Source organism: Budorcas taxicolor, chromosome 3 (assembly GCF_023091745.1).
Source record: "Budorcas taxicolor isolate Tak-1 chromosome 3, Takin1.1, whole genome shotgun sequence".
Lineage (NCBI taxonomy): Eukaryota > Metazoa > Chordata > Mammalia > Artiodactyla > Bovidae > Budorcas > Budorcas taxicolor.
The window spans coordinates 17,160,915-17,181,943 of record NC_068912.1 but is presented as its reverse complement, the minus strand read 5'-3'; the positions used below and the strand labels follow the sequence as shown (position 1 = coordinate 17,181,943).

At 54.0% G+C, this 21,029-nt stretch overlaps 3 protein-coding genes across 7 annotated transcripts; all 3 read right to left on the bottom strand.

Annotated features, from left to right (window-relative positions):
- Positions 1 to 898: 898 nt before the first annotated feature.
- On the bottom strand, positions 899 to 8,136 carry S100A16 (S100 calcium binding protein A16). 4 transcript variants are annotated; one of them, XR_008199120.1, is made up of 4 exons: positions 7,448 to 7,627; positions 1,915 to 2,092; positions 1,362 to 1,637; positions 899 to 1,082 (listed from the first exon to the last, which is right to left on the bottom strand). XR_008199120.1 is itself a non-coding variant. In XM_052637026.1 (3 exons), the coding sequence occupies exons 2-3, from the start codon at positions 2,065 to 2,067 to the stop codon at positions 1,479 to 1,481; spliced, it is 312 nt and encodes a 103-aa protein (XP_052492986.1). In that variant the 5' UTR covers positions 2,068 to 2,092; positions 7,821 to 8,136; the 3' UTR covers positions 899 to 1,478. The 4 variants fall into 4 exon arrangements, 3 of the variants coding, with proteins under 3 accessions (XP_052492986.1, XP_052492985.1, XP_052492987.1); XM_052637026.1 differs by lacking the exon at positions 7,448 to 7,627 and adding an exon at positions 7,821 to 8,136 and having other exon boundaries at positions 899 to 1,637; XM_052637025.1 differs by having other exon boundaries at positions 899 to 1,637.
- Positions 8,137 to 8,678: 542 nt separating this feature from the next.
- On the bottom strand, positions 8,679 to 10,860 carry S100A14 (S100 calcium binding protein A14). Its single transcript, XM_052637393.1, has 4 exons — positions 10,723 to 10,860; positions 10,239 to 10,346; positions 9,654 to 9,800; positions 8,679 to 9,431 (listed from the first exon to the last, which is right to left on the bottom strand). Exons 2-4 carry the CDS (start codon positions 10,266 to 10,268, stop codon positions 9,294 to 9,296), a joined length of 315 nt encoding a protein of 104 aa, XP_052493353.1. The 5' UTR covers positions 10,269 to 10,346; positions 10,723 to 10,860; the 3' UTR covers positions 8,679 to 9,293.
- Positions 10,861 to 13,755: 2,895 nt separating this feature from the next.
- Positions 13,756 to 20,558, bottom strand: S100A13 (S100 calcium binding protein A13). 2 transcript variants are annotated; one of them, XM_052637665.1, is made up of 3 exons: positions 20,488 to 20,558; positions 19,363 to 19,556; positions 13,756 to 13,975 (listed from the first exon to the last, which is right to left on the bottom strand). In XM_052637665.1, exons 2-3 carry the CDS (start codon positions 19,513 to 19,515, stop codon positions 13,832 to 13,834), a joined length of 297 nt encoding a protein of 98 aa, XP_052493625.1. In that variant the 5' UTR covers positions 19,516 to 19,556; positions 20,488 to 20,558; the 3' UTR covers positions 13,756 to 13,831. The 2 variants fall into 2 exon arrangements, with proteins under 2 accessions (XP_052493625.1, XP_052493624.1); XM_052637664.1 differs by lacking the exon at positions 20,488 to 20,558 and adding an exon at positions 19,714 to 20,128.
- Positions 20,559 to 21,029: the final 471 nt, after the last annotated feature.

Here is a 21,029-nt window from a genome sequence, read left to right as displayed (position 1 = left end):
CGCCGACTCAATGGACGTGAGTTTGAGCAAGCTCCAGGAGCTGGTGATGGACAGAGAGGCCTGGCGTGCTGCAGTCCATGGGGTCGCAAGGAGTCAGTCAGACACGACCGAGTGACTAAGTTGAACTGAACTGATGACACCCAAAAAAGGTAACAAAAAGCAAAAAAAAAAGAAACCAAGTAAACAAGTAGACAAATGGCACCATATTAAACATATAGTTTGACCGCAAGCTCATACTGAGGCAGGTCACTTTTAGAAGGTTGAGGATCTATAATGGATTCCAATAAAACTATGAAACTGTTTATGACTGCACATCTTTTGAAAAACCTTAAACCTTGGGGTACACTCCCTGGAGTTGAAAACCACTGATCCAGAGCCCTGCAGGCTGGCCCTCCTGCCCTATTTCTCCTGGGGGCATGTGCCGTCTTTCCGTGGCAAGGAAGAAACACAGCAGCTGTCATTGTCCCCCACATCAGGTGTAACACCTAACTCTGGCCTCCAACACCCCTCTTTCTTTGCACCCCACTTCCTCATCCTGTAGACTTCTCTGTGTACTAGAATCATCTATTGGTGAGACTTCAGTATCTCAGTCTTACTCATGATTCAACATGAGAGCTGTGGCCCCCTCTCCTGGAACTGCACTGAGAACTAAACGGGATGCACTGTGTGCCCAGAAGTTGAATGTGAGTTGAGTTTGGGCTAAGAGGGCCCAGAGGTAATGACATGTGACCTTGGCCCTTCAAGGAGGAGGGAAGAAGTTGCTGGCCTATTGCTGACAGCACCTGCAAGGTCCCAGAGTCCTTCTTTCTTCCTCTGCCCTTGGGGTTTCTCAGGAGATTTTCCCTAGTTGCTCCCTTGCCTGAGGGCCCGTGGCAAAGATCACCAAAGCACGAGGAGGTTCCAAGGCATGGAAAGGCTTTAATAAACATGACAAGGGGACAGGGGGAGGGGGAGGAAAACTCTAGATCCAGCCTTTTTCCCATTTCAGCGGCTGCAGAGGAGGGAGGGGGCTCGACCCTGTTCCCAGACGCAGAGGCAGCTGGAGGACAATCCCTGGAAGTCTCCTGTACCCAGCAGAGGGGCTGAAGGGAGAGGGAGAGAGAAGTCCTTGCTGGTGCTGCCAGGAACCCCGGAGACCTGAAGCAGCAAGCTGACCTCTGAGGTCAGGAGAGGCCCGGAATCAGGCAGGAACAGCGGAAGTCAGAAGGGTAGATGGACTGAACAGGTAGGGAAACTCTTGGGTCCCCATACAGCATTGTCACAGAGGGGCCCCAGGGTCTGCTGGCTCCAGGGACTGAGACCCACAGGGAGGCACCCCCAGACTGAGACACTCACAAAGGGGCCCTGACGTTTCCCCTTACCCTGTTCAGCTATGGTCCGAAGAGGGTCTAGAGGGAGAGGGGAGGACGGGGCCTGCCTGGGTGGGCAGAGGAGGGAGCCTAGGACGGGCATGGGGGGAAGGGACGGCGGGAGGGCCTCTAGCTGCTGTTCTGCTGCTCCTGCTGGCGAATAAGGTTGGCGATAGGACTAGTGATGCCGCCTATCAAGGTCCAGTACTCGTCAAAGCTGATGCGTCCGTCGTGGTTGGCATCCAGGTCCTGGATGAGCTTGTCAGCAGCCTTCCGGTTCCCCGTGTCCTGGGGGAGAGTCAAGGATCAGCAGTGCTGATGGGCAGCTCTACAGTGGCCCCAGGCAGGACCCCAGGCCTGGGCTGCTGCTGCCTTTGGGAAATGGGAACAGAGCCCTCACTGGCTCAGGCCTGGGCACACTGAAGACAGAGGTCTGTGTGGGGTTGAGACCCTGGTTTTGGGGGGAACTCCGAAAGGACAGAGAAAGCGGTCGGGAAGGTCACCCAGAGGGGACAGGGCTTTGGCGGCTGAGGAAGGCCAGGCCCTTGGGTGGGAGGAACCTCACCGTCAGCATATGGTTGAGCTCTTTCTGAAGCATCTTCCGGAAGCTGCTCTTGCTGATCTTGTTCTTGACCAGGCTGTGCTTGGAGACGTATTTGTAGAAGTTTTCCACCAGGACGACCACCGCCTTCTCTAGCTCCGTGTAGGAGTCCGCCATCTCACTGCCTCACGCCTCACAGGGCCTGGTCGTCAGGATGAGGGGAAGAGAGGACAGCTCACAGACCACATCTCTGCCTAGGTCTTCCAGCCCCTGTCCTCCCGCTGGTCCCACCCCCTGGGCGCCTGGACCCCCATGCTGGCCAGCCAGACCCCAGACCTTGGGAGGAGGCAGGGAAAGGAGAACCCAAGAACCCAGGGTGGAGGTGGGCCTGGAATGAGAACTATGTGTCTCCTCTCATCCAGGTGATCTCCAGCTCAACCGCCTCAGCAGGTCTTCCAGGCTCCTCCCAAGCCCCAGGCACTGGGCTTGTCAGAGCCCCAGAGAGAAGAGAGGATCCGTGGGAAGACAGAGAGTGCCAGCACCCCTCCCTCCTCCCTCTCCATACCCGGCCTACCCAGGGTCCCTGCCCCGGGAGCAAGTACCAGCTAGAAACTGATAGGATGGGCCACGGGGGCTGGGGAGGGGCAGGAGCCACGTCCCCCACCCCCCCAGGTGGCCTGAGTCCTGGCCCCAGGCCTCAAAGCAGGAGACTTGGACCTAGGATCTCCCTAACCCTTCAGCTGGGCTCCAGGACAGTACGTTCAGGGTCTCAGGCCACAGCTCTCCTTCTCTGGTTAAACAATATCCTGATCCACCAGGTCAGGCTTTGTGCAGGACCCCAGCCACCCCCGGCTAGCCTAACGTCCCTCATACCCACCTCGAAATATACAGTAGGATCCAAGGACCGCCCCGCTCCCGCCCCCCCGCCCCCACTATTACCTAAGGAGGAGCCAGGCCTGGTCCTGCCCCAGCTGGAGACAGCTGGAGATGGAGCCTCTGCAGCCAGCCAGAGGCTACACACATCACCCCCTCGCCCCAGGACAAAAGGCACTCACATTCCAAGCGGATACAGCCAACAGAATAACAGGATATGAGGGGAGCAGGCGGATCTACTCTGTGAGTCACCACCCATGCCCGGAGCCCCCCCAAGTGAACCCTGGCAAATGAGCCTTCCCTCCCACCCCCAAGCCCAAGGATGAGTTGCAGCCGCCTTGCCCGTTGGTCCTGGCTCTGGACGGCGCACACCGTTATCGGGCCTCCTGGGGTTCGCTTTGGAAGGGAGGCCTGCTTCCCCGGCCCACCACAGCTCCCACCCCTGCCACCTGCGCTCTAATCCCCTCTTGGCCCTCCATCCCTCTTCCTGGGCCCTTTACCCTGACCTCTCCACCTAGCTGAAGCCTGCCCAAGCCGCGCCTCCTGGGGGAGGTTGCCCTGGCCCTTGCCATCAGTACCCTCCTCCCCTGACTCCCACAGACTCTCAGCCGCTGTCGGCTGGGCCCACTAGCTAGTGTGGCTGCAATCTCTTCCAGGATCTTCTCTCCTCAGACACCAGACATTCCTTGAAGCAAGGATGGTGTTTCTTATATGCAGCCATTGTGTTTCCAGAACCAAACAGTAGGACACGGAGACTTTGGGACCACTTTTAAATATCCAAGATATACAACCATTTCTGCATCTCCCCTTGCCCACATGACCTGGCCAATGCCTTGCTCAAGGTAGAGGTTCTATAAATATTCCACCTCCTTCCAGCCCTGACACCAGGTAGCCAAGGTCCCTGACCACCCTTCTAAGATGTCTCTTCTATGAAACTTCTTCTAAAAGAAGGGTGAGATTCAGCAGGACAAAGCCAGGATGCAGGAAGGAAGGAGAGTTGAGAGGGAGAGGGGTCAGGCTGAGGCGACTCTAACCAGGAATTCTCCCCTTCTCTCCCCTGCCTCATGCACCTGACCATCTGGCCTGTGGCCAGAAGGATGAAATATGGAACCAGAACTACAGGAAACCATACTCTTTTTCCAGTGAAAGTGAAAAGTGAAAGTGTTAGTCGCTCAATTGTGTGCAACTCTTTGCAACCCCCATAGATTATATATAGCCCTCCAGGCTCCTCTGTCCATGGAATTCTCCAGGTAAGAATACTGGAGTGGGTTGACATTCCCTTCTCCAGGGGATCTTCCTGACCCAGGTCTCCCGCACTGTAGGCAGATTCTTTTCTATCTGAGCCACCAGGGAAGTCCTCTATTTATTGTGTTTAATTGTGTGGTTCAATGTTTACACCTCTGTGAGACTTTCATACAAATGTTCTAACATTCACAAATGAAGACAAAAGTATTTCAGTCCATGAACCATCTGCCTTCCTGCCCCTGGATGGGGAATGGCCCAGGCCTCCGACCAGTATTCCTGAGGATTCTTGAAGCTGCACTCATGTCAGCAAGAATTTTATCAACTACTCCCAACTAACCTTGGGAGTGGGAGAAAGTTCAGAGAACCCTCAACTTTACCCATCCCAGACCTTGTTCCCCAAATGAGGAATCCTGTGGGAAATAAGAATAGGAAAGGGAGGGACTCCCCTGGTGGGAGGATGGATGAGAATCTGCCCACCAGTGACATGGGTTCGATCACTGTTCCAAGAAGATTCCACCTGGAGCGGAACAACTAAGCCCAGGGAACACAACTCCTGAGCCTGCATGTTCCAGAGCCTGAGAGCCGCAACTGCTAAAGCTCTCCTGTCTACAGCCTGCAAGAGAAGCCCCCACAAGGGGAAACCTGAACGGCGCGACTAGAGAGTCGTTGCACTCACCCCAGCTAGAGAAAGCCCATGCACATCGACAAAGACCCAGTGCAACCATAAGTAAATAAATAAACAATTTAAAAAAAAACAAGGAGATGGGGAGGGAGGTGGGAGGGGGGTTCATGTTTGGGAACACATGTAAGAATTAAAGATTTTAAAATTAAAAAAATAAAAAACTATTAAAAAATAGATAAACAAGATCCAAATGTATAGCACAGGGAACTATATTCAGTATGTTATAATAAACTACAATGGAAAAGAATCTAAAAAAAAAAAAAAAAAAACAAGGAGAGCAAAGGGAAAGAGATGGGTTTGGGGGCAATGTGCCTCTGTCCCTCTCCCCACTGGTCACCCACTCCCCTCCCACCACCTGCCTTCTTGGAGCCCAGTCCTGCCCTTCCTTTTTACCATGTCTCAGCCTCTACCTGGCAAGGCATTGGTGAGCTCCCAGGAGACATCTCAGCACCTACTGTCAAGCACACAGTCACCCAGAGAGGTGGGCTTCAGATCCCAGGCTTCCCAAAACTCCCCACCCCATCTTCTAGTCAACCGGACAACTCCGGAGTTAAAAAATGCTCTTCTGAAGTTTTTCTGAAGGAAAGATATCAGAGGCTAATAGTCAGGTGTCATCACACCTCCCTCCCCTGGGGGCCAGGAGACAGGCTTCCTCACTACACCCATGCCAAGGTCACCTGCCCCTCCTGCCTACCCAGTCCTCCAACCAGCCAGGCCAGAGGGTCCCCAGACAAGGGGCTGGGGGGAAGGGAGGTGGTGGGCCTTCCCCTCATCCCCTCCCTGGGAAGGGCGGGGCAGGAGGTAACTCCTGCATTGACATTCCTCTAAGCAGATCCTGTCCTGAGAGTGATGGAGGAGGTGGACAGTACTCTACAGCCTTCCAAAAGAGCAGGAATAGAAGGACTCATCCTCAGAAGGACCCTCTCAGCTGGGGCCCCCGACCTGCCGGCAAAGTTCTCACTGTCTGCACCTTGGCTGATTCATCATTGAGCAACCGAGAGGCCCCCACCCCCACCCCGCCCACCTCAGCCCAGCCCAGCTTGCTGACTTCTCCAAAAGCTCAAATTGCCCTGACACCACCTTCCTGGGTCTCAGTCACTCCAGCCCCACCCTCTCACCCCCAGGTGCTGGGCCCCACCCCTCCAAGGGCCTCTTCTTCACCCCCTCATCTCTTTAACTCCCCAGTCCCTTTCCGCATGGACCCCACACCCTCTAAAACTCACCTTTTCTTCCCCACTCCACACATACTTCTTGAGTCTTAAATTGTTCCCAAGTATTGGGATATGTCCCTAGACTCCTATCCCTCCTAGTCATCTCCCCTCTAGAGCCTAGTCCACCCTCAAGCCTAAATTTGGCATTCTCTGCAGCCCTTCCATTGACCTCACTCCTGCACCCACCATTCATTTGCTTACTCATTCATTCACTGACTCATTCGTTCACTCATTCATTTCTTTCTCAATTCACTCATTTGCCCCAGCTGTCTGCAAAGCACAAGAAGGCAAAATCTAACACCAGGCTGGTAATGCTTTGCTCTGTACGCAAGGCTGTTCCAAACTACTTCTCCAGCCTCTACAACTCCACTCTCTGCGCCCCCTCCTCTAGCTCTTTTCCCGGTCCCACAAGCTAATGTCTCAAACATGTGTCCCTGCCTCACCCCTCCTCACCCTCACAGAACTCACAGCATCTAATACACAAATATACACAATCATAATAAGCAAGGAATTCTGCCTTTTCTGATCCTCTCTGCTTGGGTGACCCATCTACCTTCCAAACGCTTCTGCTTTCAGAGTGTGTAGCTGGAGGAAGAAACCTGTTCATCTGAATTTTTTTTCCAGACAAGTTACGTTGGAGGAGCTTGCTGTGGACACAGGCACACTGCTGCACTTGGCCTCACCAACACCCAGCCGGTGGCGCCTCTCTAGTTGAAGGGGAAAGTGTGAGCCCTGCTCCCCAGCACTCCAGGGCTCCATCTCCCAGCATCCCTGCCCTCACTGCCACCCTCCTGGGCAGGGCAGGGCAGGGGAATGCTCCATAGGGCTGGTGGCTCCACCGAGCAAAGCAAGTCAAGCCAGAACCTGCCTGGGTCCTGAGGTAGGGGAGAAGCTGCCCAGTTTCCCAGTTCCTCTCCTACAACTCGGGCTCCAGGGGGCCTCACCCAGGTTTCTCCTGGTCTCACGGGCCCCTCCCAAGGAACAGCTCCCAGAGCACATGGGGCCAGCGTCTGGGACCTGCTGGAGTCAGAGGTACAGAGAGGCCACCCAGGTGCTGCCTCCCCTCCTCAGGCTGCTCTCAGACCCCCTGGGCCCTTCCTGGCTCCTCCTGGACTTCATCACCTGTTCCAGGACACTGGCCTCAGAGCCCAGCTAGGCCTGTCTGTGTCCAGAGTCTGGCTACTCCCCAACCCCCACCAACACACATCTGCCCTGAACTGTGAGAGAAAATCGGAGTGAAGCTCCTCAACGCTTTACCCGGTGGCCCAACCCAGGGAGAGGACCCCAGGCAGCTGCCGGGCTGGGGAAGGGGGTCTCACCACGGCATCCACTCCTCTGAAGGCCTCTCCAACCCCTGACCCCACTAGAAAGCTCCATTCCCAAACTGGCTTTGGGGGAAGGTTAACAATTAACGAAACCTTCCTGCTCAGTCTTTGCAGGGCCCTCCTCCTCAGGCCCCCTTCACCGCCCCTTGTCCTGGCCTCCCAAGCCTGCGGGGGCCCCTTCGGCAGCCGCAGACCTCCCAGGACGGGCCTGAGGTGCTCACCTGCCTTCTCGGTCCACTTCCTCTCCTGCGGGGCTCTGGGGCCTGGGCTCTGGCACTGCCAAGCAGCTCCCCGCGCTCAGCCCAGCCAGGACTCCTCCCCGCTGCACTCCCAGATTCTGTCCCACTCCCTCCCGGCCCTGCCCGGCGGAGCTGGCTCGGTGGGGAGGTAGTCACTGAACTCCCTCTCGACTGGGCCCTGGGGTTGGGCCCTTGTTAAAGGGATACACACCTTTTTTAACACCCTTCTGCCCCCAGCCCAGAGGGAGTGGTGGAGGTGGCGCTCCCCCAACCCCACCCTCCTCGTCCCACAGGCTCCGAGCAGAATTTACAACTTTGAGAAAGGAAGGGAAGGACAGTCACCTGCCCTACTCACCTGGGGTCACTGGGAGTCCAGTTTCAGCGGCCCCTAACAGACAAGTTCAGTTAGCATTCCAGGCCAGCCTGGCTGGCCACGGAAAGTATTTATGACTGTTTGGGATTTCAAGAGTAATGCCCATTTCTGTCAGCTCCAGTCAGAAGGACCCAGAGTGTGGCTCCTCATCTTCCCCATTCAATGCACACATCCCTAGGACCTCAAGTGCAACAGAGAATTCTTCTGAAAAGGACCCCTCCATCCCTTTCCCTGAAATGCCATAGGAAACTGGCCATGGATGTCCCAGAGGCAAAAGCTGACTCCAGGAGGGCCCCATCCCCCGTCCAGTGACTTCAGCTCCCTGGGCTCTCACTCTGCGTCAGTCTCTCTGTTGAGTAGCTACATCACATGTCCGATCTCATTTTATAGATGAGGAAACTGATACTCTGAGATGATGCCCCCAAGTTCCAAAGATAGTAAGCAGCAAAGCTGAGATTCAACCCCAGGTCGGTCAGCCTGTTTCTCAGCCTCACGGCTCCCTTGCTGCTAGTCATGCAGGCCCCAGCACACCTGGGTTCACATCCTTTTCTCCCCGTGTGCAGACATGCCCCGCTCTCCTGCCACAGGGCCAGGCCGCTGGCAAAGGACAGCTTGTCCCTCAGAAAGGACCAGGTCTCCCACCTTTCAGGCCTGGTGCCCTCAACACCAATCCACGGGAGACTGTGAGGCCCCCAGTCACTTCCGCTGCCGACCACTGCACCTCCACGCCACCAACGACTCTGCCACTCACCCCCACTCACCCCAACTCCTTACCCATGGACCCTTGGGATGGGAGGCAGACCAATCAAGACAACGTCTTTCATTTTTTTCCATTTCTTTTTATTAATCAAATGATACAAAACAACCATCATCCTGTAAATGCCCAAGTGCCCAGCTGGTTCTCTCACCCCCCAAAGTCACCGTCCTCAGCCTCTCCCGGAGCCTGCTCTCTCTCTCTTCCCCTGCCCTAAGCCAGGGAGACAGGGTCCTGAGAAGAGGCTGAGGCAGAACTGAGGACAGGGAAGGAAAGCACTGGACAGTTTGGGTTGGGGAAGAGACTAGGAGGGGTAGTTTCACAGAGACCCTTCTTAGTACCAAATGTCCATCCCTATTGCCACACCCTCCAAATCATTTCCCACAGCTCGGCTCCTCTCTGCCCTTCCCCACTACTAAATGACGTGGCCCTTGCACCATCCTCAACCCTCCAGCAGCCTTCCACATATGTCCCTGGCCCCAACGGCTCCCTGAGCCTCCCGCTTGGTGGGCACCCCTGGACCCATAAGCCCCACAGGGATGAAGTACACAGAGGCCCCAGAAGGGCCATTATGAACCTGAACCCTGCAGAGGTAAGGCAGGTGGGGCTGGGGAATAGTGTGAGGGTGGTGGAGAGAGGTGTTTAAGGTCCCCTTTCCCCAGCATCCCACCCGACCCATCCAGAATTCCAGGGGAAGGTTTTCAGCTCCCCTGGACAGTGTTCTCCAGCTTCACACTCTTGGCTGCTTCTCCAATCAGTTCCCAGAAGCTCCCGAACTCCAGTTTAGAGTCGTTACAGTTGCCCAAGTTGGAGATTTTCTCTTCCAGCCCACAGTTGTTCTGCAAGGAGGGAAGACACCACAGCTCAGACAGGCAGTACCTTCCAATCTTCCCACCCCACCCTGCCCAGGGGCAGGAAGCAGGACCTGAGCCTGCCTGGCATTGACAGGGGAAGGGCTAGGGGTTGCCAGTGCCAGGGGCTGTGGCAGCGTGGGTGGGGTCTTGGAGCACTTGCTTGGGAAGTCAGGGTACTGCCTGGGGCAGGGTTCATTCTCTCAGTACCGGCATGAGGTGGGGCAGCTGCTGGGTGACCAGGTCCCGGAGCTCGGAGGGAGTCAGCGTCTCCTTCCCACCCTCCACTGAATACTGGTGGAAATTCTTGATCAGGGTCTCAATGGCCTTCTCCACATCACTGAGTTCCTGGGCATCCTGGGGCCAAGGGACATCACCCATGTTAGGGAGGCCTCCCCCACCCTACAACAACCTGCTTCCCCAGGAGCCCGACAGAGCCCACAGAGCGAGACAGCTGACGGGCCCATGGGCCCCCGCCCACCCCAAAGCCCAGCATCCAGCACCCTTTGCCCCCACTGTCCTCTGCCCTGAGCCATGGGTTGGGCAAGGCTTCCTCCCCACCTCCTCCCCAGCCTCCAGGCAGGGCAGGTCCTAGCATGAGGCCCAAGCATCCTCTTCAGGGGGGCCCATCTTCATCACCCTGTGTGGGCACCAGAGAGGAGGTTCAGGTCTCACAGGCAGGGTCTGGAGTGCAGAGCAAGGCCAAGGCGAGGGGACAGAAGTCAGCGGGGGACACAGACCCTCAGGGTGAAGGAGAGGAGCGGGAACAGAAAGGTCAGGAATGAATGGGCCCACCTCAGCGTTGGCTGACCGACACTGTCCCATGATGCTCGATGCGCTTGGTCCTGTGGTGAGAGTTTTGTTGTCCTACAGCTGGCCCCAGAGGAGCTGATGGCTCATGATCTGCTCAGAGGAGAGGGGCGGCTGAGCTAAGGGGAAAACTCAGCATTTCTTGCTCAACTATCCCCTTTGGCTGCACCCCAGATATTCTGTGCCTCACCCAGGGGGTCAGAGCCAACACCGCATAAGCCCTTCCCTGCCCAGGCTCCAGGAGCGAAGGTCACAGCCCCTAGGCCTACTATCTAGAGGCCTCTCCTTAGCCCCCCACCCCTGCTCTGTACACACACACACACACACACACACACACACACACAGCCCAGCCCAGCCTCCAGGGCCTGGTCCCCCAGACCTTCCCCAACCAGACTAAGCTAGGATAAGCTAAGCATGCCCTCTGAACCTGGTTCAGTCCATTTGGGTGAAAAGCCCTGGGTCTCCTTACCCGCTGGCAGCGGCTGAGACAGGACTGAAGGAGCCAGCTCACCTGAGCTCAGCTCTTATACCTGGGCGGAGGGAGGGGAGGCAGGGGGCTGGGCCTCCCAGCTCTAGCTGGGCCACCCAGCTCTAGCCGCCGCCTGGACCGAGCCTGCACCAGGGGCTCCACCCCCTAGGGCCCCACCTCCATTGGCCACAGTTCCGGGAGCCCGCCCCGTCCTGGCCAAGAGGAGGGAATCGCGTAGAAGCTGGGTCTGGGATCCCCCTGGCCCCAGACCAGCAGGCAGAGCCCAGGGAAGAAAGGGGAGGAGAGGCTGCTGAGGGAGAGAGGGAAGACTTGGAAACACAGTGGCGTGAAGCCTGGGGGGAAAGGCCTGGAGGAAAAGTAAGACAGAGAGGCAGAGGGGCTCTGAGAGGCTCTGAGTCAACCACCAGGAAAGGAGGAGCAGAGGCTGGTCAGGGCGGGTTTTGTGGCCTAGAGGGAATGAAAGACACGTGGCTTGAAAGATGTCCCCAGGGGAGCTCTCTGTCCTTTAATGTGTCACACACACACACACACACACTCCTTTCCCCTCAAGGCCAATTTAGATAGTGACACTCAAGCCTGCCGAGGTCCCAGACCCCAGCCTTCCCCAGTCCTGAGGGAAGAGACTTGGGTCGGGAGGAAGGAGCCAAAGAAGCACAGCCTGGAGGAGGGAGCCGACTGAGGGTTGTCCGGGACTTCCTTTCAGTTCCCGGAGCAGCTAGCATGCAGGCTATCTGTCAGCTAACAACCTCTCCAAACTGGTTGGGCTAGCTACTCCTCCCTCCCTCAGAATTCCATGTCTTCCCTGACCAGACACTGCATTGCAACCCCCTTCCCCTAAACACACAATCCAGCACCCACGACAACATCCAGGGAGCCTGGACAGGAGTTTTAGGTGGGGGGACTCAGCCCAACCCCAAGGGCCCTCCTCAGCCGACGGGGAGGAAGAAGGCAGGGGAGTCAGGGTGGCCTCTGAGATCCAGGCATACCTCTCAGTGTCCCTCCCTGGTCTCCTTCCAGGGTTCCTCTGTACTTCTGCCCTCAGTTGGGCTTCCCTGGTAGCTCAGCTGGTAAAGAATCTGCCTACAATGCAGGAGACCCTGGTTCAATTCCTGGGTTAGGAAGATCCCCTGGAGAAGGGATAGGCTACCCACTCCAGTGTTTATGGGCTTCCCTGGTGGCTCGCGGAGAAGGCAACGGCACCCCACTCCAGCACTCTTGCCTGGAAAATCCCATGGTCGGAGGAGCCTGGTAGGCTGCAGTCCATTGGGTCACTAAGAGTCGGACACGACTGAGCGACGTCACTTGCACTTTTCACTTTCATGCATTGGAGAAGGAAATGGCAACCCACTCCAGTACTCTTGCCTGGAGAATCCCAGGGACGGGGGAGCCTGGTGGGCTGCAGTCTATGGGGTCGCACAGAGTCAGACACGACTGAGCGACGTCACTTTCACTTGGTGGCTCAGACAGTAAAGAATCTGACTGCAATGCGGGAGACCTGGGTTCAGTCCCTGGGTTGGGAAGATCCCCTGGAAGATCAACGCACTCCAGTATTCTTGCCTGCAGAATCTCACAGACAGAAGAGCCTTGGCGGGCTACAGCCCATGGGGTAGCAAAGAGTTGGATGTGACTGAGTGACTAAGCACACAGGGGTGTCTGTGTCTCAATGAGAGGACCCTTCTGGAAGTGTCTTGTTCTTTTTTTGTGGCCGCACTCCGAGGTATGTGGGACCTTAGTTCCCCAACCAGGGGTTGAACCCACATCCCCTGCATTGGAAGGTAGAGTCTTAGCCACTGGACTACCAGGGAAATCCCCAAAGTGTCTTATTCTGAGAATTCATCTGAAGGGGTCTCAGTCTGGGGACCCCTCTGAGGGTATTTCAATCGCAGTGTTTCTCCAAGAGTGCCTCAGCCCGAGGTCTCTAATATCTCAGTCTGGGCGTCCCTCTTAGGGTATCTGTCTTGGAGGAACCACTCTGGAATGTCTCAAATGGACCCTCAGAGTCCCAGCCTGGGGTTGCCTCTGAGGTTTCTCTGTCCAGGGGTACTTACAGGGCAAATCTCAATCTAGGACCCTTTTCTGATGTGTGATGAGGAGACTGTCTTAGACTAAACGTTCCTCTGGACTCAGCGGCCTCAAATGGTAGCCTCCTGACAGTAAGGCTGTTTCAGGCCCCAGAAGGCAGCACCTGCTGAGTTGCCCCACCCCTGCTCCCTCTGGTGGCGGATAGTGTAAACCGCATGCCTCTCCAGCCAAGAAGGATGAGAACAGGGTCCAGGGTACCACTGAGAGGATCCCAATTCATCACAGAGGCTCTGGAATTTCAACCCAGTTCCATCTATTCTTTCTTTTTTTATTATTTATTAGGCTGCACCGGGTCTTAGTTGTGGTACACGGGCTCTTCGACCTTCACTGTGCAGGATCTTTAGTTACAGCATATGGGATCTAGTCCCCCGACCAGAGATGAAACCCAATTTCTCCACAATGGAAACGCGGAGTCTTGGCCGCCCCACCAGGGAAGTCCCAGTTCCACCTATTCTTGTCTTTGTGGCTTAACCTCCCCAAAGTCTGTTTCCTCATCTTTGATACAGGACTTAAAAACAGTACTTACCTCGACAGCCTGTGAGAATTAACTAATACAAGAAAATGCTCAGCACCATTCCTGGCACAGACCAAGCCCTCAACACATGTTCCCTGCTATCACTGTATCCCAAGGACACAAACCCTGGGAATAAGAAAGTGAAAGCCAAGACCAAGCCCCAGAGCAGCTGGTGGGATATAAGTCCCCTCACACATCTCAGAGATCTCACTCTACCTTTCACATATTCACTCATCAACCATGTATTACTGAGCACCTACCCATTCAAGACCTGATGGTGCAGAATATTTGAAGACGAATTATGTTGGTGCTCATAATTTTTGGACTTGCCCTCAGGTGGGGGCAGAGCTTTCCCACCCCCCTGGTCTCAAGAGAAGAAATCAGGATGGGTGTGAATAAGCAACATCTGTGTTTCAGGGAGAAAGCTTTATTTGAAGGGAGTGGGGTTCAACCCAGCCATGCCATGCCGGCCCCCATCCCAACCAGCTGGCTTCACTTCTTCCGGATCTCCAGGGCCTTCTCTTTCCTCATCTCCTTTGCCAGCTCCCCAATCAGCCTCCAGTACTCGCTGAACTTGAGCTCGGAGTCCTGATTCACATCCAAGCTCTTCATCTTCTCATCTAAGGAGCCCACATCCTGAGGAGACACCACAGCAAACAGTGGAGTTAGAAATGACTGTTTTCACACAGGGAGACAGGGAAGAATTGCCAGGCACTGTTCCCGTCCCTCAAAGAGCACTAGGGCTACCCCCACACCTTCTGGATGAAGCTGCAGCCCCAACATGGCACTGCCCAGGTGCCCAACTCCACCAGGGGGAAGCAAAGGATGGAAGTGGGGAACCTCGTTATAGTGTGTGCTGTGATCTAAATACACCCACCATGGGGGATTGTGAACCATAAATGTGATGTCCCTGAACGCAGAGTGGGGACGAGATGCACAAATGGGCCTTCAACTGCAGGTGCCAGGAGGCTTCAGCACATCACTGCACCAGCCCTGGGATAAGCCCAAGGACACTTGGGGAGCCCTTGTAGGCAGGGACTCCCTCTGACCACCCTCAGAGTCTTCTCAGGGCACCCTCCTCCTTCACAGAAAGTTGGAGGAGTTCACAGTACTTCGCTGCCTGCTTGCATAACCCTAATCCCTTCTCATTCTTCCAGCCGGGTCACTAGCCTGGTAGATCAGGAGAATGGCAAGGACACAAGGTGTCTGGTTTTCTAGGGGGTCCTTGGCCAAGTCTCTCCCAGCAGACCTGTGAAATCTAAGGCTATTCTAAATCGGACCACCGTGATCAAAGGATTTGTTGCCAGATGGATAACCACAACAGAAAAGTTGACTGTTGAACGGCGGACCCATGTCGAACCAGACAAGGATGCCTCAGGCACAGCGCATGCCCAACATCTGAATCAACCTTTGGATGACGGCTAAGAAGGCTTTCCAGATCTATAGACAGCACGAAACTAATTCACAGAAGAGCTCAACAGGCTTTTTTAAAGGCCATAATCACACTTAACTGCAAAATACTATAAGCACTGCCAGTGGAAAGCAATTGCCAGTGTAACGCGGGGAGGGAGAGGGGAAACATACAATTAGTCAAGAGAAAGAAACAAAAGGTAAAATTGTTAAGAAAGAAGATGTCAACTCACCCCTTGTTATATTAGCAATTATATAATTGTATACCTAGGAAAAACCAAAAAGAGCAGTAAAAGCTAACATTTCAACAAGTGTAAGCATTTAATAGTGCTGACTGCTCCAAGCATTATGCTGAACATATTACATGCTTTCCATCATTCAGTCTTCATAATCTGCTAGAATGAAAGGCTCAAGGAGCACAGGGGCCTTGTCCATCTCGTCCACCACCATGATACCAATGCCTGGGAAAGTGTTTGGCATATAGTGGGGGCTTGTTCACTACTATAACCCAAAGCCTAGGACAGTGTCAGAATAGGACATAGTAGGCACTCAATAAATACTGACTGAATAAATGCAAGACCAATCCAACAAGAATGGTATTACTATGAGTCCAGTTCACAGATGAGACATTAAGGCTCAGAAGGATTAAAGGACTCATCACAGATGACAAACTAGACCCTGTATTTGAACCTAGGTTGTCTAACTCAGAGCTTATGCTCTTAGCTGCAATTCTGTATTTCTTTCCCCCAAAAAGAAACTATTAGAAATGATAAAGTATCTGGTGACAATATTAATACTCAAAAACAAATACCATTTTGGAAATATAATATGAAAGATCCCCCTTAAAACAGTAAAAAATAAATGGAAAATGTAGAACTATATTAAGCTTTTGTGAAGAAAACTGCACTGATGGAAATGAAGAGAAACATGGATAAGATTGGGGGCAGGAGGAGAAGGGGGCAACAGAGGATGAGATGGTTGGATGGCATCATTGACTCAATGGACATGAGTTTGAGCAAACTCCAGGAGACACTGAAGGGCAGGGAAGCCTGGCGTGCTGCAGTCTGTAGCATCACAGAGTCAGACAAGACTGATCGACTAAACACTGCCACCTAAGAGTCAGACACTACGCTAAGGGCTGAAAATAGAACAGTGAGCAGATCCCTCACCTTTATGAAAATAAGAATGTTTCCTACAATGGGAAGGAAGGAAATTACATGTTACTTCTTGGTAACAGAAAATTATATAACGGAGGAACTTCCCCGGTGGTCCAACAGCTAAGACTCCACGCTCGCAATGCAGGAGGCCTGGATTCAATCCCTGGTCAGAGAACTAGATCCCACATGCTGCAACTCAGACTTGGCGCAGTCAAATAAGTAAATAAATATCTTAAAAATGAATAAAATTAAATTATGTAATGGAGGCTGTTGTGAAGAAACTGTCCTGAATGAAAACAGCTCTAGGGTAAAGGGGACAGAGGGCTATCCAGGTGGCACAGTGGTAAAGAATCCACCTGCCAATGTAGGAGAGGCAAGAGATGCAGGTTGGATCTCTGGGTTGGGAAGATCCCCCGGAGCAGGCAACGGCAACCCACTCCAGTATTCTTGCCTGGGAAATCCCATGGACAGAGGAGCCTGGCGGGCTAGAGTCCATGGGCTAGCAAAGAGACACGACTGAGGAACTAAGCACACACCAGTCCTGACGTCTTAGGCTTCCCTGGTATCTCAGCAGTAAAGAGTCCACCTGCATTGCACAAGATGTGGAGATGAGAGTTCAATCCCGGGGTCAGGAAGACTCCCCTGGAGAAGGAAATGGCAACCCACTCCAGTGTTCTTGCCTAGAAAATCCCATGGACAAAGGAACCTGGCAGGCTACAGTCCATGAGGTCACAAAAGGGTCAACACGACTGAGCAACTCAACAACGACAAAGAGACAGGGCACAGGACGTGATTTCTGTGCGCGGTGGCACAGGAGGGCCACTCTGAGGACGTGCCATCTGAGTCAAATGAGGAGTAAGCCTAGCAGACCCCTAGGGGATGTGCATTCTGAACCAGGAGAGGAAAAGCAGGGGCGGCAAGTATAAATAACTCTCCCTGCTTTTGAGGAGTTTTACTACAAAGAGGAGCAGAGGTGTAAGGCATAGCTGGAGGGAATTACAGGGTCAAGGGCGGTTTTCTTTTAAGACAGGAGGTAGCACAGTGCGTTCGCAAACCGATCAGAACAATCTAGTAGAGAGGGAAGTGTTACGATTTTTTTTATGTGGGCCATTTTAAAAGGCCTTATTAAATTTGTTACAGTATTGCTTCTGCTTTACATTTAGATTTTTTGGCCACAAGGTATGGGATCTTAGCTCCCTGCCTAGGGATCGAACCCGTGTCCCCTGCATTGAAAGGGGAAGTCTTAACCACTGGACCACCAGGGAAGTCCCTATAGAGGGTAGTTTTGATGATGCAAGAGAAGAGAGGAAGAATTGGGAGAGTAACGTCTTTCAGAAGGTGAGAAAGGATGGGACTGAGCACACCAGCAGAGGCACCGGCCTTAAAAGCAGAGATAGATCATTCCCGTAACATGAAGGAAGGCAGGATCTGTGTTGATCAGTTAGTAAATTTGGGCGAGGAAGCACATGGAAGTTTCCTGATGGCTTTTATTTTCTCAGTGAGAAAAATTCTCAGTGACAAGGAGACTATGAGAAGGGGTCCTGGAGTTGAGGAGAAAGGAAAAGTTGTGAAATAATCATCTGAAAGGGCTGGTAAATGAATCCTGTAGGGAAATGGAGAATGACCAGGCATTGCCAACAGTCATAGATTTAAAGTGAGACAAGTCAACATGGAAGTATATTTTTCTCCAGCCAAATTCAGCCGTGTGGACGCAGAATGGTGGGTTTCACCAGCAAGCTAATGGAGCTGAAATGTTGGATTTAACCTGGGTTGAAATTTTGCCAAATAAGTAGGACAGAAAGAAAGAGAATCAAGAGAAGTTGAGCAAGTGATTATAGTGGTGAGCCTTAGAACCCAGCAGAGTAAGAAGGGAAATGAGGTCTCGAGGGATGGTGATGGAAGATGGAAAAGTGTTAATTAAGGTCAAGAGACTGAAGGTCCCAGTGGAGTCAGCATGGTGGGGTGGAGGAATGAGATAGAGGAATAGACCTGGAATGACAGGAGGTGGCAGATGAAGAGAGGCCTGGAACTAAGATTGTGGAGATGACGCACTGGTAATGACAGGATCCAAAAATCTTGAACAGGGCAGTGGGGCAGAGAGCCAAGAATGCTGAGATGCAGGAAGACAGAATCTTTGAAAGGGGGGAATTCAAGAGATCGAAAGGCCCAGGTGTTGAATGAGATGTCTGTGTGGATTCTGACAGTGGCACTGATGAGAAGAAAAACAGTAAGCCAGAAGCTGAAGAGCTATAAGGTGTCCAAGAATGGCAGGCGTCTGTCTGAGCTTCCAAGGAGCTGAGTGTCTCACGATGAAGATGGAATTTCCTGGCAGTGCAGTGCTTAGGACTCTGTGCTCTCACTGCCTAGGGCCTGGGTTTGACCCCTGGTCCGGGAACTAAAAAAAATCCCACAAGATGCACAGGTGCAGCCAAAAAGAAGAAGGGATGGGGGAGCGGGGATGGGAGAGGGAGAGTAGGGAGGAGAAGGAGAAGAAACTATCAGTTGGAAGTTGCAATGAAAAGCAAAGAGGTCACGACCTGCATTTCCAGGCCCAGAAGGAATTAGATCTGGAAGAAAAACCAGTCATTATTTGACAGGGCTACAGGGAATGCTGTATTTCCAGGGGAGTTTCCTGTGAGAAGAGGAAGGGAGAAGTTTAAGGCTGTAGGAGGTAGTGCAAAATGATAGACGATGAATTTCAGAGACTAGTTTGTAGCGGTGGGAGCAGGGGTTGTGGTGGGTTTTTTTTTTTTTCAATCCATATGCACACATTTTCGTGTGCCTGTGAATTTTCAGAAAGGATGTAAGTGAAACTGTGAACAGCCGGGGATGCTGTGCCAACCCAGTGCGGATGAAACGCAAATCCCTACCCCATCCTCTAAGTGGGAGAGAAAGAATGATGCTGCCAGCTGCATTACCGAGGGGATTCCCGGAGAGTGTGGGGAACAACCACAAACCACTTACAGGAGCCTCCTGCTTTGAGATTCTGCGACTCTATGAGTTTGGCTGTGTTTTTATTTTTAACAAACCCTTTCCCATTGCTGGGCCCCAGCTTCTATACATGTGAAGTGAGGACTTTGGACCATATTTTCTCTTGGCCTCCTTTCAGCTCTGATGGCCTATGAATCTTCCAGAAAGCAGCTCTGGGTCCAGTCCTGTGCTGGGAAAATGAAACCAGGCAGGTGCAGAGAGACCCAACAAGAACCCAACAGCAGCGTCTGCGAGGAGCACAAAACCCTCTGCAGCAACACACACGCACTCACAGTATTACCTAGTCACACACACACACACACACACACGCCAGGCAAGAACACTCAGACCATTTACACACGCAGTTGCCACACCTTTCTCCTCAGTACACCTGTGGTCACCTTATGCTCAGCGATATCTCCTCACAGACCCAGTGTCCCACAGTCCCTGGCTCCCAAAAACGCATGCCCAGAGACCCCCACCCACCTTGAGCAGGTGAGGCAACTGCTGAGTGACCAGTTCCTTAAACTCATTGACGCTGAGGCTGCCTTTCCGGCCTTCCCGCCCTGCGAAGGTGAAGAAGGTGTTGACCACTGTCTCAATGGCCGCCTCCAGCTCAGTGAGTGGCTCGGCTGCCATCGGGACCCTGCAGCTGGAGCTGGCGTCCTCACGGGGCTGGCCTGCAGGAGGGGGAAGGAGAGGAAAGGAGAGTCAGGGCAGCGCCCCCTGCCCTGGCGCTGCCACCTCAAGTCTCTGCCTGAGGAAGCCTCACAGGGAAGAAGGGAAGGGACAGGGATGAGGGGATGGAGCTTGGGGCAAGGGACCCGGCATCGGTACCTCAGCGTAAGGAGGCAGGAGTGTGCGCTTCCAGAAGCCCCTTCCTCTCTAGGTCTCGCAGTCTGGGGGTCCTTTTGCTGTGTCCATGTCTCAGGGACCCCTGTGCGTTGGTCCCCCAGTCTGGAGATGCCTCCGTCTGGGAGGAGGCTTTCGGTCTGGGGTCTTTCTCTGGACTTCCCTCAGTCTCGGGTGGCCCTTCTGTGGGGTTTAGTCCCAAGACCCTTTCTTGGAGTCTCACCAGCCTCAAAGGGTCACGGGGTTGTTTGTCTCCAAAGCTTGTTTGTGCGAGGACCTGGGTCTCCACCCGCCTGCACTGCACCCGCCCCCGCACACACGCTGGCCGCTCTTCCCAGCAGAGAAGCCAGGGTCTGGCAGATGCCCAGCTGTGGTCAGGGCTGGCTCAGGCTGGACAGAACCCGCCTCTCTGTCGCCTCACTCGCATCTCCCCTCGGGGGCAGCTGGGCAGACTGTGGAGCTCAAGACCCCACAGCCCTCCCCGCCCTCGTCTCCCAGAAACGGCAGTCTGGGCTGGGTACTGGCACTAACAGCGGAGGCAGCGGTGGAGGGGGATGCGAGGGGGTAACGGCTGGGGCCGTGCCCACTCATCCTCTCTTTCCCAGCCCACCCCCTCCCCTCTGCGAGGACTGTTGCTGGATTTCCCAAAGCCATTTCCTGAATCCCAGTCTAAGCCAGGTCCAGGGGAGGGACTTGGGAGCCCAGGGCGGAAAAAAAATGCTCCCCAGGCTCCCTCCGGGGTTAAAGGGAAAGACTCACCGGGGCAAGGAGATGGGGTGCAGCAAGCAGGAGCCCCAGGACTGTGGTTTATAAACGTCCAGGAAGGAGGAGAGAGCCCCTCCCAAGCCCGGAGGTGTCAAGTTTCTGTCATAGATTGTGGAGAGGAGACCTGCCCAATCACGCCTACCGCATCCCACCCCGGCTCCAGCAATCAGGCCAGGAATCCTGATCCCCACAATCCAGCCTCCCTGCCTCCACTTGGTGAGGGAGGGGACTCGCCTGGAGCTGCCTGGCCAGATCCCACTCAGCAGGCATCCTGGGATCCCACCCCTCCCAATACAGGGAGCCTGCTGGCCCACCATACCCCCTCCTCTAACCAGGTTTATGTATATTTCCATTGCGGAGAAGGCAAGGGCACCCCACTCCAGTACTCTTGCCTGGAAAATCCCATGGACAGAGGAGCCTGGTGGGCTGCAGTCCATGGGGTCGCTGGGAGTCGGACATGACTGAACAGCTTTCCTTTCACTTTTCACTTTCATGCATTGGAGAAAGAAACGGCAACCCACTCCAGTGTTCTTGCC